General features: G+C 36.8%; 1 protein-coding gene across 1 annotated transcript in view; it reads right to left on the bottom strand.

Moving 5' to 3' along the window:
• SRPRB (SRP receptor subunit beta) overlaps window positions 1-15857 on the bottom strand; it is a 45861-nt gene that overhangs the window by 18830 nt on the left and 11174 nt on the right. The window contains exons 5-6 of the mRNA XM_065876924.1: window positions 12771-12907; window positions 5518-5572 (exon numbers count right to left, since the gene is read on the bottom strand). Coding sequence (XP_065732996.1) covers window positions 5518-5572; window positions 12771-12907 — 192 coding nt within the window. The remainder of the gene's footprint in view (window positions 1-5517; window positions 5573-12770; window positions 12908-15857) is intronic.

The following is a 15857-nucleotide window of genomic DNA, read 5'->3' as shown; positions in this document are numbered from 1 at the left end:
AAAGAAAGCATATTAAAAGCAGCAAGGGAAAAACAACAAATAACACACAAGGGAATCCCCATAAGGTTAACAGCTGATCTCTCAGCAGAAACCCTACAAGCCAGAAGGGAGTGGCAGGACATACTGAAAGTGATGAAGGAGAATAGCCTGCAACCAAGACTACTCTACCCAGCAAGGATCTCATTCACATTTGATGGAGAAATTAAAACCTTTACAGACAAGCAAAAGCTGAGAGAGTTCAGCACCACCAAACCAGCTTTACAACAAATGCTAAAGGAACTTCTCTAGACACGAAACACAAGAGAAGGAAATGACCTATAGTAGCGAACCCAAAACAATATATAAAATGGAAATAGGAACATACATATCGATAATTACCTTAAATGTAAATGGACTAAATGCTCCCACCAAAAGACACAGATTGGCTGAATGGATACAAAAACAAGACCCTTATATATGCTGTCTACAAGAGACCCACTTCAGAACTAGAGACACATACAGACTGAAAGTGAGGGGATGGAAAAAGATATTCCATGCAAATGGAAACCAAAAGAAAGCTGGAGTAGCAATTCTCATATCAGACAAAATAGACTTTAAAATAAGGACTATTAAAAGGGACAAAGAAGGACACTACATAATGATCAAGGGATCGATCCAAGAAGAAGATATAACAATTGTAAATATTTATGCACCCAACATAGGAGCACCTCAATACATAAGGCAAATACTAACAACCATAAAAGGGGAGATCGACAGTAACACATTCATAGTAGGGGACTTTAACACCCCACTTTCACCCATGGACAGATCATCCAAAATGAAAATAAATAAGGAAACACAAGCTTTAAATGATACATTAAACAAGATGGACTTAATTGATATTTATAGGACACTCCATCCAAAAACAACAGAATACACATTTTTCTCAAGTGCTCATGGAACATTCTCCAGGATAGATCATATCTTGGGTCACAAATCAAGCCTTGGTAAATTTAAGAAAACTGAAATTGTATCAACTATCTTTTCCGACCACAACGCCATGAGACTAGATATCAATTACAGGAAAAGATCTTTAAAAAATACAAACACATGGAGGCTAAACAATACACTACTTAATAATGAAGTGATCACTGAAGAAATCAAAGAGGAAATAAAAAAATACCTAGAAACAAATGACAATGGAGACACAACGACCCAAAACCTATGGGATGCAGCAAAAGCAGTTCTAAGGGGGAAGTTTATAGCAATACAAGCCCACCTTAAGAAGCAGGAAACATCTCGAATAAACAACCTAACCTTGCACCTCAAGCAATTAGAGAAAGAAGAACAAAAAAACCCCAAAGCTAGCAGAAGGAAAGAAATCATAAAAATCAGATCAGAAATAAATGAAAAAGAAATGAAGGAAACAATAGCAAAGATCAATAAAACTAAAAGCTGGTTCTTTGAGAAGATAAACAAAATAGATAAACCACTAGCCAGACTCATCAAGAAAAAAACGGAGAAGACTCAAATCAATAGAATTAGAAATGAAAAAGGAGAAGTAACAACTGACACTGCAGAAATAAAAAAAATCATGAGAGATTACTACAAGCAACTCTATGCCAATAAAATGGACAATCTGGAAGAAATGGACAAATTCTTAGAAATGCACAACCTGCCAAGACTGAATCAGGAAGAAACAGAAAATATGAACAGACCAATCACAAGCACTGAAATTGAAACTGTGATTAAAAACCTTCCAACAAACAAAAGCCCAGGACCAGATGGCTTCACAGGTGAATTCTATCAAACGTTTAGAGAAGAGCTAACACCTATCCTTCTCAAACTCTTCCAAAATATAGCAGAGGGAGGAACACTCCCAAATTCCTTCTACGAAGCCACCATCACCTTGATACCAAAACCAGACAAGGATGTCACAAAGAAAGAAAACTACAGGCCAATATCACTGATGAACATAGATGCAAAAATCCTCAACAAAATACTAGCAAACAGAATCCAACAGCACATTAAAAGGATCATACACCATGATCAAGTGGGGTTTATTCCAGGAATGCAAGGATTCTTCAATATACGCAAATCTATCAATGTGATAAACCATATTAACAAATTGAAGGAGAAAAACCATATGATCATCTCAATAGATGCAGAGAAAGCTTTCGACAAAATTCAACACCCATTTATGATAAAAACCCTCCAGAAAGTAGGCATAGAGGGAACTTTCCTAAACATAATAAAAGCCATATATGACAAGCCCACAGCAAACATCATCCTCAATGGTGAAAAACTGAAAGCATTTCCACTAAGATCAGGAACAAGACAAGGTTGCCCACTCTCACCACTCTTATTCAACATAGTTTTGGAAGTTTTAGCCACAGCAATCAGAGAAGAAAAGGAAATAAAAGGAATCCAAATCGGAAAAGAAGAAGTAAAGCTGTCACTGTTTGCAGATGACATGATACTATACATAGAGAATCCTAAAGATGCTACCAGAAAACTACTAGAGCTAATCAATGAATTTGGTAAAGTAGCAGGATACAAAATTAATGCACAGAAATCTCTGGCATTCCTATATACTAATGATGAAAAATCTGAAAGGGAAATCAAGAAAACACTCCCATTTACCATTGCAACAAAAAGAATAAAATATCTAGGAATAAACCTACCTAAGGAGACAAAAGACCTGTATGCAGAAAATTATAAGACACTGATGAAAGAAATTAAAGATGATAGAAATAGATGGAGAGATAGCCCATGTTCTTGGATTGGAAGAATCAACATTGTGAAAATGACTCTACTACCCAAAGCAATCTACAGATTCAATGCAATCCCTATCAAACTACCACTGGCATTTTTCACAGAACTAGAACAAAAAATTTCGCAATTTGTATGGAAACACAAAGGACCTCGAATAGCCAAAGCAATCTTGAGAACGAAAAAAGGAGGTGGAGGAATAAGGCTCCCTGACTTCAGACTATATTACAAAGCAACAGTAATCAAGACAGTATGGTACTGGCACAAAAACAGAAAGATAGATCAATGGAACAGGATAGAAAGCCCAGAGATAAACCCACGCACATATGGACACCTTATCTTTGATAAAGGAGGCAGGAATGTACAGTGGAGAAAGGACAGCCTCTTCAATAAATGGTGCTGGGAAAACTGGACAGGTACATGTAAAAGTATGAGATTAGATCACTCCCTAACACCATACACAAAAATAAGCTCAAAATGGATTAAAGACCTAAATGTAAGGCCAGAAACTATCAAACTCTTAGAAGAAAACATAGGAAGAACACTCTATGACATAAATCACAGCAAGATCCTTTCTGACCCACCTCCTAGAGTAATGGAAATAAAAACAAAAATAAACAAATGGGACCTAATGAAACTTCAAAGCTTTTGCACAGCAAAGGAAACCATAACCAAGACCAAAAGACAACCCTCAGAATGGGAGAAAACATTTGCAAATGAAGCAACTGACAAAGGATTAATCTCCAAAATTTACAAGCAGCTCATGCAGCTCAATAACAAAAAAACAAACAACCCCATCCAAAAATGGGCAGAAGACCTAAATAGACATTTCTCCAAAGAAGATATACAGAATGCCAACAAACACATGAAAGAATGCTCAACATCATTAATCATTAGAGAAATGCAAATCAAAACTACAATGAGATATCATCTCACACCAGTCAGAATGGCCATCATCAAAAAATCTAGAAACAATAAATGCTGGAGAGGGTGTGGAGAAAAGGGGACACTCTTGCACTGCTGGTGGGAATGTGAATTGGTTCAGCCACTGTGGAGAACAGTATGGAGGTTCCTTAAAAAACTACAAATAGAATTACCATATGACCCAGCAATCCCACTACTTGGCATATACCCTGAGAAAACCAAAATTCAAAAAGAGTCATGTACCAAAATGTTCATTGCAGCTCTATTTACAATAGCCAGGACATGGAAACAACCTAAGCGCCCATCATCGGATGAATGGATAAAGAAGATGTGGCACATATACACAATGGAATATTACTCAGCCTTAAAAAGAAATGAAATTGAGCTATTTGTAATGAGATGGATAGACCTAGAGTCTGTCATACAGAGTGAAGTAAGTCAGAAAGAAAAAGACAAATACCGTATGCTAACACATATATATGGAATTTAAGGGAAAAAAATGTCATGAAGAACCTAGGGGTAAGATAGGAATAAAGACGCAGACCTACTGGAGAACGGACTTGAGGGTATGGGGAGGGGGAGGGGTGAGTTTTGACAGGGCGAGAGAGAGTCATGGACATATACACACTAACAAACGTAGTAAGGTAGATAGCTGGGGGGAAGCAGCCGCAAGGCACAGGGATATTAGCTCGGTGCTTTGTGACAGCCTGGAAGGGTGGGATGGGGAGAGTGGGAGGGAGGGAGACGCAAGAGGGAAGACATATGGGAACATATGTATATGTATAGCTGATTCACTTTGTTATAAAGCAGAAACTAACACACCATTGTAAAGCAATTATACCCCAATAAAGATGTTTAAAAAAAAAAAAAAAAGTCCTTTGCAGGCTTCCCTGGTGGCACAGTGGTTAAGAATCTGCCTGCCAGTGCAGGAGACACAGGTTCGAGCCCTGGCTTGGGAAGATCCCACATGCCGCGGAGCAACTAAGCCTGTGTGCCACAACTACTGAGCCTGCGCTCTAGAGCCCACGAGCCACAACTACTGAGCCCTCATGCCACAACTACTGAAGCCCGCACACCTAGAGCCTGTGCTCCACAACAAGAGAAGCCACTGCAGTGAGAAGCCCACGCACCGCAAGGAAGAGTAGCCCCCGCTTGCCTCAACTAGAGAAAGCCTGCATGCAGCAACAAAGACCCAACATAGCCAAAAATAAATAAATAGATACATTTATTTAAAAAAAAAAAAAAATATATCCTCACATAACAGCATAAGAAAACATAACTTGCTCTATTATAATGTGGATTGTATCTCCTATGTAAGCAACCTGTTAGCTAACTCTTACAAATCAGCAGAACACAGAGACATAGATTCCTTAAAATTCAAAAGCTTATAGCTCAATTCACAAATTTTTAAACACTAAAATCAAGCTAAATGATATCGCCACATAGGTTGAAAACAAGAAACACACTACAAAATAGTATCATAGATTTTTATATTCTTCTGAAGTGTTCCTTTCTTGTTCTGTCAACAAAAATTTCCATAGCTTTCAAATTTAGTTTTTAAATCCTTTCATATCTACTATAAACTAGGTCTAGAAACAGCGGGAAAACAAATTGAGCTGTAGTCGCAATAAACCTGAGATTTTCTTTCCACGAAAATTTTAAATATCTATAAACATCCCATTAATACTTTTTACAGTTCCATTAATTCTGTTGTCAATTATTTAACAAGTATATTTCACACCAATCTTCAGGCTAATTGTGATAACCATACAAAACCAAAGACCTTAAGCAATATATACAGTTAAGAGATACAGTTAACCAATAGGACTTATTCTTACTTACATTTCTTTTTCAAGCTGCTGCTGAATTAACTTTGCTGATTTTGCCATTGTAATGTCTGTAAAGAAATAAAGGCACTGCTGTTGTTTAAAGCAGAAGGGGTCTTTTCCCAAGACTTCTTGCACATATGGAAAATTCCTATTTAAACCAGTAAGTTTCTTTGCCCCACCATTTAAAAAAATTTTTATGTTACATTGGATTATAGTTGACTTACAATGTTGTGTTAGTTTCAGGTGTACAGCAAAGTGATCCAGTTATACATATACATATATCTTACTCTTTTTCAAATTCTTTTCCCATTTAGGTTATTACAGAATATTGAGCAGAGTTCCCTGTGCTATACAGTAGGTCCTTGTTGGTTATCTATTTTAAATATAGTAATAAGTATATGTCAATCCCAAACTCTCAATTTATCCCTCCCACCAACCCCACCAGTTTTTTAAAGAGCTTTTTTTTTAAAATTTATTTTTATTCTTATTTTATTTATTTTTGGCTATGCTGGGTTTTTGTTGCTGCACACGGGCTTTCCCTACCTGCGGCGAGTGGGGGCTACTCTTTGTTGCAGGGTGTGGGCTTCTAATTGCGGTGGCTTCTCTTGTTGCAGAGCACGGGCTCTAGGCTGCGGGCTTCAGTAGTTGTGGCACAGAGGCTCAGTAGTTGTGGCTCGCAAGCTCTAGAGCACAGGCTCAGTAGTTGTGGCACATGGGCTTTGTTGCTCCGTGGCATGTGGGATATTCCTGAACCAGGAATCAAACCTGTGTCCCCTGCATTGGCAGGCAGATTCTTATCCACTGCACCACCAGGGAAGCCCACTTAAAGAGCTTTTTATCACTAGTAGTTCCATTATCAAAGTAAGCTTTATATTTGCACAAATATTTATATTACAATTATGCTTACAATTAAGCTGGTGACCCTAAAATTGAGAAGCTCTTTCACAGAAGTTTTCTACATCTTACAGACATTTGAAATCAACACATATATTGTATACATAAGTCCAGCCAATGTAACAAGAAGAGAAGCTACCAGCTTTGTGATTTTAACAAGACCCTTCACTCCAGTAGAAATACCCTGCCTGTCATATAAAACTAAACCAAGAACATTTCCAGCTGATGCTAAGATGGTATGTTACGGCATCAAGTGCACTTTAGTAATAAAAAAGCACTGGTTTGGCACCAGCAGAAGCCAAATAAATATAGAAGAAATAAAGAGGTCAGGTAATGACCCTAAGACTGATTCACGATAAGTCATTGTTAGGGTTACTACTAGCTCACCTTTGAGAAATGCATTGAGCTTTTAATAGAATGAGAATATTAGGTCTGAAAGAGGACTAAAGATCAACTAGTCTATCTTATTTTTAGTTTTTTAGAAAAGAGAGATTATTTCATTATTGAGGTAACATTGGTTTATAACACATTTCATGTGTACAACATTATGATTCAATTTGTGTATACACTACACCATGCTTACTATCAAAAATTTAGTTTCCATCCATCACCACACAGTAGTAGGTGCAAATATCTTTCTGAGTTAGTGTTTCCATTACCTTTGGATAAATACCCAGAAGTGGAATAGCTGGATCCCATGGTAGCTCTATTCTTAATTTTTTGAGGACTATCCATACTGTTTCCCACAGTGGCTGCATTTACATTCCCATCAACAGTGCACAAGGTTTCCATTTTCTCCATATCCTCGCCCACACGTTATTTCTTCTCTATTTTACCTCACACCTGTTAGAGTGACAACAGTCACTCTAACAGGTGTGAGGTAATGTCTAATTGTGGCTTTGATTTGCATTTCCCTAATAGTTAATGATGTTCATCTTCACTAGTGCTGAACACCTTCATTATGTGCCCAATGACCATTTGTATATCTTTTCTGGAAAAACATCTGTTCAGGTTATCTGCCCATTTTTAAATCAGGTTTTTTGTTGTTGTTGAGTTGTATGGGTTCTTTATATATTTTGGATATTAACCCCTTATCAGATAATATGATTTGACAATATCTTCTCCCAGTCAGTAGGATGTCTTTCCATTTTGTTGATGGTTTCCTTTGCTGTGCAGAGCTTTTTAAGTTTGATATAGTACCACCTGTTTATTTTTGTTTTTGTTTGCCTTGCCTGAGGAGACAGATCCAAAAACATATTGCTAAATCCCACGTCAAAGTCCGAACTCCCTGTTTTCTTCTAGGAATTTTATGGTTTCAGGTCTTCTATTCAAGTCTTTAATACACTTTTCAGTTAATTTTTGTGTATGGTATAATAGTCTACTTTCATTCTTTTGCATGTGGCTGTACAGTTTTCCCAACACCATTTACTGAAGAGACTGTTCTTTCTCCATTCTATGTTCTTTGTGCCTTTGTTGTAAATTAATTGTCCATATGTTTATTTCTGGGCTCTCAATTCTGTTCCATTGACCTGTATGTCTGTTTTTCTGCCAAATACCATGCCGTTTTGATTACTATAGCTTTGTAGTAATATTTTGAAATCAGGGCATGTGATACCTCCAGCTTTGTTCCTTTTTCTCAGAATTGCTTCGGCTATTCATAGTTTTTCATGGTTCCATACAAATGTAAGGAATTTTTGTTCCATTTCTACAAAAAAATGTCATTAGGATTTTGACAGGGATTGCTGCAATGAATCTGCAGATTGCTTTAAGTAAAATAGACATTTTAACAATGTTAATTCTTCCAGTCTATGAGCATGAAATATCTTGCCATTTCTTTGTGTCTTCCATTTCTCTCAACAATGTTTTATAGTTTTTACTGTATTGTGGGATCTTAGTTCCCTGACCAGGGATTGAACCTGCACCCTCAGCAGTGAAAGTGTGGAGTCCTAACCACTGGACCACCAGGGAATTCCCGTCCTTGGTTAAACTTATTCCTGGGTATTTTATTGTTTTTGCTGCAATTTTAAATGGGACTGTTTTCTTAATTTCTCTTTCTGCTTGTTTGTTGTTGGTGTACAGAAACACAACAGATTTTTGTATATTGCTTTTGCACCCTGCAACTTTACTGTATTCATTTATTACTTCTAATAGTCTTTGGTGAAGTCTTTAGCTATGTTGAATGAGAGTGGCAAGAGTGGGCATCCTTGTCTTGTTCCTGATCTTAGAGGGATAGCTTTCAGTTTTTCACAGTTGAGTATGATGTCAGCTGTGGGTTTGACATGCATAGCCTTTATTATGTAGAGGTACATTCTTTCTATACCCATTTTATTGTCTTTATCATAAGTGGAATAGTTTAAGAAGAATGGGTATTAAATCTTCTTTGAACATTTGGTAGAATTTACCAGTGAAGCTGTCTGGTCCTGGACTTTTGTTTTTTTTGGAAGGCTTTTGATTACTGTTTTAATCTCCTTCCTAGTTATCAGTCTATTCAGATTTTCTATTTCTTCAAGATTCAGTCTTGGAAGGTTGTTTGTTAAGAATGTATTTATTTCTTCTAGGCTGTCCAATTTGTTGGTGTAGTTATTCACAGTATTCTCTTATAACCCTTTGTATTTCTGTGGGATCTGTTGTAATTTCTCCTCTTTCATTTCTGATTTTATTTATATGAGCCTCCTCTCTTTTTTTCTTGGTCTAGATAAAGGTTTGTCAATCTTGTTTATCTTTTCAAAGAACAAGCTCTTAGTTTCATTGATCTTTTCTACTATCTTTTTAGTCTCTATTTCATTTATTTCTGCTGGCTTTTAGTATTTCCTTCCTTCTACTGACTTTGGGCTTAGTTTGTTCTTTTACTAGTTCCTTTAGGTGTAAGGACTGTGGAGATTTTTCTTGTTTCTTGAGGTAGGCAAGTATTGCTATAAACTTGTACTGCTTTTGATGCATCCTATTGATCTGGTATGACATATTTTCATTTATCTTCAGGGATTTTTATTTCCTCCTTTCCTCCTCATTGACCTAATAGTTGTTCAGTAGCATGTTGTTTAGTCTCCACATATTTGTGATTTGTTCAGCTTTCCTCTTGTAGCTGATTTCTAGTTTCACATCTTTGCGGTAGGAAAAGATGCTCGATATGATTTCAATCTTAAATTTATTGAAACTTGTTTTGTGTCCCAGCATATGGTCTATCCTTGAGAATGTTCCATGTGCACTTGAGAAGAATGTGTATTCTGCTGCTTTCGGATGGAATGTTTTATTTATATACATGTATATATGTATGTATGTATGTGTGTGTGTGTGTATATATTCCACCTGATGTAATACTTCATTTAAGGCCAATGGTTCCTTGTTAACATTGTGTCTAGATAATCAATTCATTGATGTAAGTGGGATGTTAAACTCCCCTACTATTATTGCTGTCAATTTCTTCATTTAGATCTGTTAATAATTCCTTTCATGTTTTAGTGCTCCTATGTTAGATGTTTATATATTCATAAATGTTACATCTTCTTGATGGATTGTCCCCTTTATCATTATACCAGTCCATCTTGTTCTCTTGTTTGGCTTGAAGTCTATTTGATCTGATCTGAGATGGCTAAACCTGCTTTCTTTTGGCTGCCATCTGCTTGGAGTATCATTTTCCATCCCTTCACTTTGAGCCTATGTTTGTCTTTAGAGCTGAGATGAGTCTCTGGGAGACAGGACATAGCTGGTCTTGTTTTTTAATACATCTAGCCACTCTGTGTCTTTTGATTGGTGAATTCAATCCACTTATATTTAGGGTGATTATTGATAAATGAGGACTAGTACTGCCATTTTATCTTTTGTTTTCTCTATATCTTTTGTTTGCTCTATATCTCCATTGTTTCTGCCTGACATCTTAGTTGGTGGTTTACTAGTTTCTTCCTAGTTTCATGTCTCTGCTCTAGACTTACATTTTGTGGTTACCGTCAGGTTTGTATAAGACATCTCATAGATAAAACAGTCCTTTTTCCGCTGATAGGATCTTATCTTCATTTGCCATTATATGGGTTCTGTTCTTTTCCTCTTCCCCTTTTACATTTTTGTCATCTCAAATTATCCCTTTTTATATTGTGAGTTCATTACCAAACTGCAATAGCTATAATTATTTTTACTGCTTTTTCCCCTTTAACCTTTATAATTAACAACCTATTCTGATGCAAAGTTGCAATTTTCTGATTCTATCTATTTATCACCTTACTCAAAGTTTTGTGTACTTTTGCCTCTTTGTTTCAGGTAGGAGAGCTCCTTCCAACATTTCTTGTAAGGCAGGTCTACTGGTAATGAACTCCCTCAGCTTTTGTCTGGGAAAGTCTTTATTTCTCCTTTGTATCTCAAGGATAAGTTTGTTGGAAGGATTCTTGGCAGAGGTTTTGTCTTATAATATTTTGAGCAGGCTATCCCATCCTCTCCTGGCCTATACAGTTTCTGCTGAGAAATCTGCTGATAGCTTAATAGGGGTTCCTTTGTAGGCTACTGTCTTTTTTCCTCCAGATGCCTTTAAAATTCTTTATCATTGAATTTTGACAATTTTAACATAATGTGTCCTGGAGAACACCTTTTAGCATTGAGATAATTAAATGTCCTCTTAGCTTTATGGACTTGTATATCCAGTTCCTTCCCTGGCTTTGTGAAATTCTCAGCTATTATTTCTTTAAATAAACTCTCTGCTCTCTTCTCCCTCTCTTCTTCCTCTGGGATAACCATTATCTTTATGAAGGATAATGAAATTGGATAGTTCTCATAAAATTTTATTTTAAAAAAAATCTTAGTTCTCTTGCTACTCCTACTTGAATCATTTCTAGATCTCTATATTCAAGCTCACTAATTCTCTCTTCCATATGGTCTGCTCTATTTCCAGTGCTTTCTAATGCATTCTTCATCTCATTTATTGACATCTTCAGCTCCAGAACTTCTGTTTGGTTCTCTTTTAGACTATCTTTAGTAAAGTATTTCTTCTGTTCATTAATTTTATTCCTGAGCTCACTGAACTGCCCTCCTGAGTTCTCTTGTACCTTGTTTAGTTTCTTCATAACAGCTATTTTGAATTCTCTATCAGTTAGATTACAATCTTCCATGACTTAAGTTTGGCTGCTGGAGAACTGTCATTTTCTTTTCGTTACACTGTGTACTGTGGTTTTACATGGTACCTGACAAACTGTTCCTCTGCCAGTGCATTTGAAGTAGCAAATACCTTTCTTATGTAGGTAAAGCTTTTTTTTTCTCCTTGATTCTTACAGTTCAACAAGTTGGAAAATAGAGGCCTTTCTTTTCTTTTTCTTGCTATAGCACAGGTTTTTGGCTTTTCTTACCTGAGCTGCCTCTGACTATATTTGAGAATTGGCACTTTCCACCCTCTACTACCTCTGCCAGATGTGTCACTGGTACCCTCACTGTCACTGCTTGAGCAGTGGGGGGTGTGTGGGGAAAAGTGAAGGAGACAGAGTCATGGACACCTTCACCACATCTGGGGTTGTCGGGTTTGCAGGCAGCACTGCCATGAGCCAGGGGATTGGGGTCACAGGCCCCACCACCACTGCTGCTGCGGGGTTCCCTGTGGCCAAAGGAGCTACTGCAGCCAGGAGGCTGGAGCCATGTGTGCTGTCTTCCCTGTTGCTACAGGGTTATCTGGGGCTTCAGGCTCAGCCACTGTGGCCAGAGGCTAAGATTGTAGACATTCTTCCACTGTTCCCCCAGTTCTACCTCCTCCATGTGTTCCAGTCCACCCACCTTCAGAAGAAGACTTGTGGATCTCTCCAGCATTCTAGTGTGTTGGGCAGAGGAACCAGAGGAACCTTTGCTGAGTTTTGGACGTTTTACTAGTTGTAGAATGAAGGGGAGAGACAAAGAAGGTGTCTTACACCTCATGATGCTGACATCACTCCTAATCCGATTTTAAAGGTAATAAAACTGAAGCCTAGTTTTACTGGCTGAGACTAAAATGTTTTTCATTCTTACAAAGTTGCAAACTCTCCTTGATGAAATGTGCTAGATGGCAAACTTGTTTAAAAGGAGAGACTCCATCCTGTCCTTCCTCAACTGTGTATCTGATATGACATATTGTCGATCTGATGAACTTAACTTGGTAAATTAAAATGATTTACGATTAAAAATAAAACACTGTATCAAAGAATAAATGACAATAATCACTCCTTTGTCACTCCTTAGAACAGCCTGGTAAGGGAGACTATGAAAATGCTGGAGTATAAATAAATTTTAAGATTTAAAATCCTTAATTTATAGCTCATTAGCAATCATCTCTCATCCTCAGTAATAACAATTGTAGATAACTGTATTAATTCTTAGTAGCAATCCCAGAAAAATCTCAACTATTATTACCAGAAAACATGATAGTACCTTGCTTATTGCAAGCGATTAAGAATGACGGTGTGTTCTTCAGACCAATACTGTCAAGGAGGACTTGATACAGAAACTCTGCCACATCTTTCACCTCTCGCTGGAAGGCTGCACTATCCACAACAAACACAATAGCCCTGGAGGGGGAAAAAAAGAAAAACTGCCATGTGGGCATGCAACAGTGCAGCATTATATTTAAAAATGATACCCTTAATTTTGCCCAATTCAATCCTAATGATTAAAACAAAACAAACTCACATACAGGTGTCTGCACAAGTAATGATACAACACAAATACTTAACAAAGGACTACTTAGTGCTACTATGTATCAATGACTGTATCTAAAAAGACAATAGAAAATGATGCCTCCCCTCATGTCCAGCAAATTGTCATATACAAAACCATGTGATAAAACACTAGGACAGACCTTGTACCTGTACCTCCCCTCAAGTCCAGCAAATTGTCATATACAAAACCATGTGATAAAACACTAGGACAGACCTTGTACCTGCTATAATAGAAACAAAGAAGAAGATAATTTACATGAAACCAGGTCAGGAAGACTTAAAGGAGGATGTAATAGTTGAGTGAATTTTAGCCAGACAAAATACTACTGTGGCAAAGACTGTCTGGAAAGTAGTATGTGCAGGGCACAAAGTGGTGGAACAACATGCTTTGGAGAACTCAAGGTAAGCTAATACACAGATAGGTGGGGAAATGAAGGAAAACCAGGTCAGACGGCAAAGGGGTGCAACACACTGACCTAAAGAGTTTATGCTTTTCTGTCTTACAAAGAATATTAGTGCCTAAATGACAAATACAACTAAGAGGATAATCAAACTAGAAGCAGAGTGACCAGGTAGGGCCCAACCTAAGGCAGCAACAGTGAGAATCCTCATGTGCCAGAAATAAAGAGATATCTAAGCTAAAGCAAAGCAGTCCAGGAAAACAGCTGATTTAGGCTTTAGGAACAAGGGTTTGAAAGCCCAGGAGATGTGCAACAGCCAACATGGAGTTGGAAAGCTGGAACTGAACACTCTGTGCAAAGCCTAGTACTTAAAAGCAGTCTAACAGACAGCAGTGTGGGAAAATAATCCAAGAAGAATTGAATCACCAGGCCTCCTGTGCCACACACAGAAACAGGGTATGAACTTACACTATCTCATGGTGTAAGATCCCCAAGCAGGAAGATATATAAAAATTGGGCCAGACTCAATGAACTCCTATGGCCCGCAAAAGAAGGAAATATGAACCCCTTCTGGAGAGAGGCTTTCATAACCTAAAGCAATTTAAAAAAACAAAACAAAACAGCAACCACAACATCAACAGCAAAATCTAACCCCCTTGAACAGGGTATCTGGATCAAAATTACAAAGCACAGTAAGTAAACCATTATGAGGGAGAACCACAAAGGCAGATTAATCAGCACTCAAAACTAAAAATAATAAAGCAATCAGTAAAATATTTTAAATTATTTAAAAGAATACTAGACACCATAATAAAAGAATAAAGATAGTACTAAAAAAAAAAGGCTGATTTTGAAAGATATGTTTTTACAAGTAAAGAACAAAATTAGTAACAACCCAATGGATAAGTTAAGCAGAGAATACTACAGCTGAAAAGGATATAATAAACTACAAAATAAAGACGAAAATATCAACTATACGTAAGGTAAAAAGACTTGGAAGATATGACAGAGAAGAGACAAGAAGAGCAGAAATGATAAGGTTCAATGATGTTAATAAGAGTTCCAAGAGGTGAAAGTGAGAATTTGGAAATAGAACTACCTAAAAAAAAATATTGTTGAGAATTTTCCAGAACTGAAGATACAAATCTTTCAACTGAAATAGCACACTTGAATCCCAACCATGATAAAGCTAAATCACCCCTAAACAGAAGGATAATCTACCCCTGAATACAGGATTAAAAAAACATAGATTCTGTATCATGAAATGACAATTAGATTGAGCACTGCTTTCTCATCTACAACAACAGATATCTGAAGTCAGGAGTAATGCCTTCAATGTGAAAACAGAAATAACTGCCACCCAGGATTTTATACTCGGCTAAAATAGTTATTCAAAAATGAAGGCCAATGAAAAAAGTTTCAAATGAACAAAAGATGAGAAACTTTTATCTCTTATTCACCATTTCTGGAAACATATCCAAAAGATATACGTGAAAGAAAATTAAATCAAAAGGAAAGAGTAAGAGGCAAGAAGCGATAGAGAAAAAAGAAATCCATAAACATCCTGGTAATTCTAGGTGATCACTGAATGATGGAGAAAAATATTAGTAACTGTTGGATGTTAAGAAAGAGAAATAAAATGAAAGGAAGATGTGAGGAAGATCAAAGTAAGGTATCTTAAGTTCCAGTGAAAGAAAACCAATATTATTGATTTTAAACTTAAGTAATCAAAGTTTAAAAAAAAAAGTAGAGGGTAACAATGAAAAAAGAAAAAATAGCATACTTTCAAACCAGCAGAGGGGGAAAAATAATATCAGGGAAACTTGATTAACCAAAAAAGGTAGGATTAAAAAACTAGAAGCCTCAGATCAATATGCTATAAGTTGACCCTTGAACAACGTGGGCATTAGAGGCCTGACCCTCCAGTCAAAAATCTGCGTGTAACTTCATGGTCAGCCCTCTGTATCTGAGGTTTGGCATTGCCGGATTCAACCAACCACAGATTGTGCAGTACATATTAAGTGAAAAAATTCCTCCTATAAGCAGACCCACACAGTTCAAATCCATGCTGTTCAAGGGTCCACTGTAGTAAATGTCTTTTGAATTTGCATTTATTGTGATTATGATTTGAGTTCATTTGTATCTTACATACTTTGAACGTTTTAGCTACCCAAAATACTTGGATCAAAGAGTAATTACACTGTGAACTGTAAAAAATTTATAATTGAAAATAATTTTAATTAGAAATTAAAACCCAATTATAGTAAAATTTGCCAGTTCTAGATTTGTATCAATTGTTTGAGGAATAAAAAAAAAAAAAAAAATCACACAACTCCCAGTTTCCAGTCCAGCATGAAAGAAGCTGGAAGTCACCACTGCATTCTAACAAGTAAAAAGCT

Source organism: Phocoena phocoena, chromosome 4, assembly GCF_963924675.1.
Source record: "Phocoena phocoena chromosome 4, mPhoPho1.1, whole genome shotgun sequence".
Classification (NCBI taxonomy): domain Eukaryota; kingdom Metazoa; phylum Chordata; class Mammalia; order Artiodactyla; family Phocoenidae; genus Phocoena; species Phocoena phocoena.
Note: the sequence above shows the minus strand (reverse complement) of the source record. Positions and strands in the feature narration are given on the sequence as shown.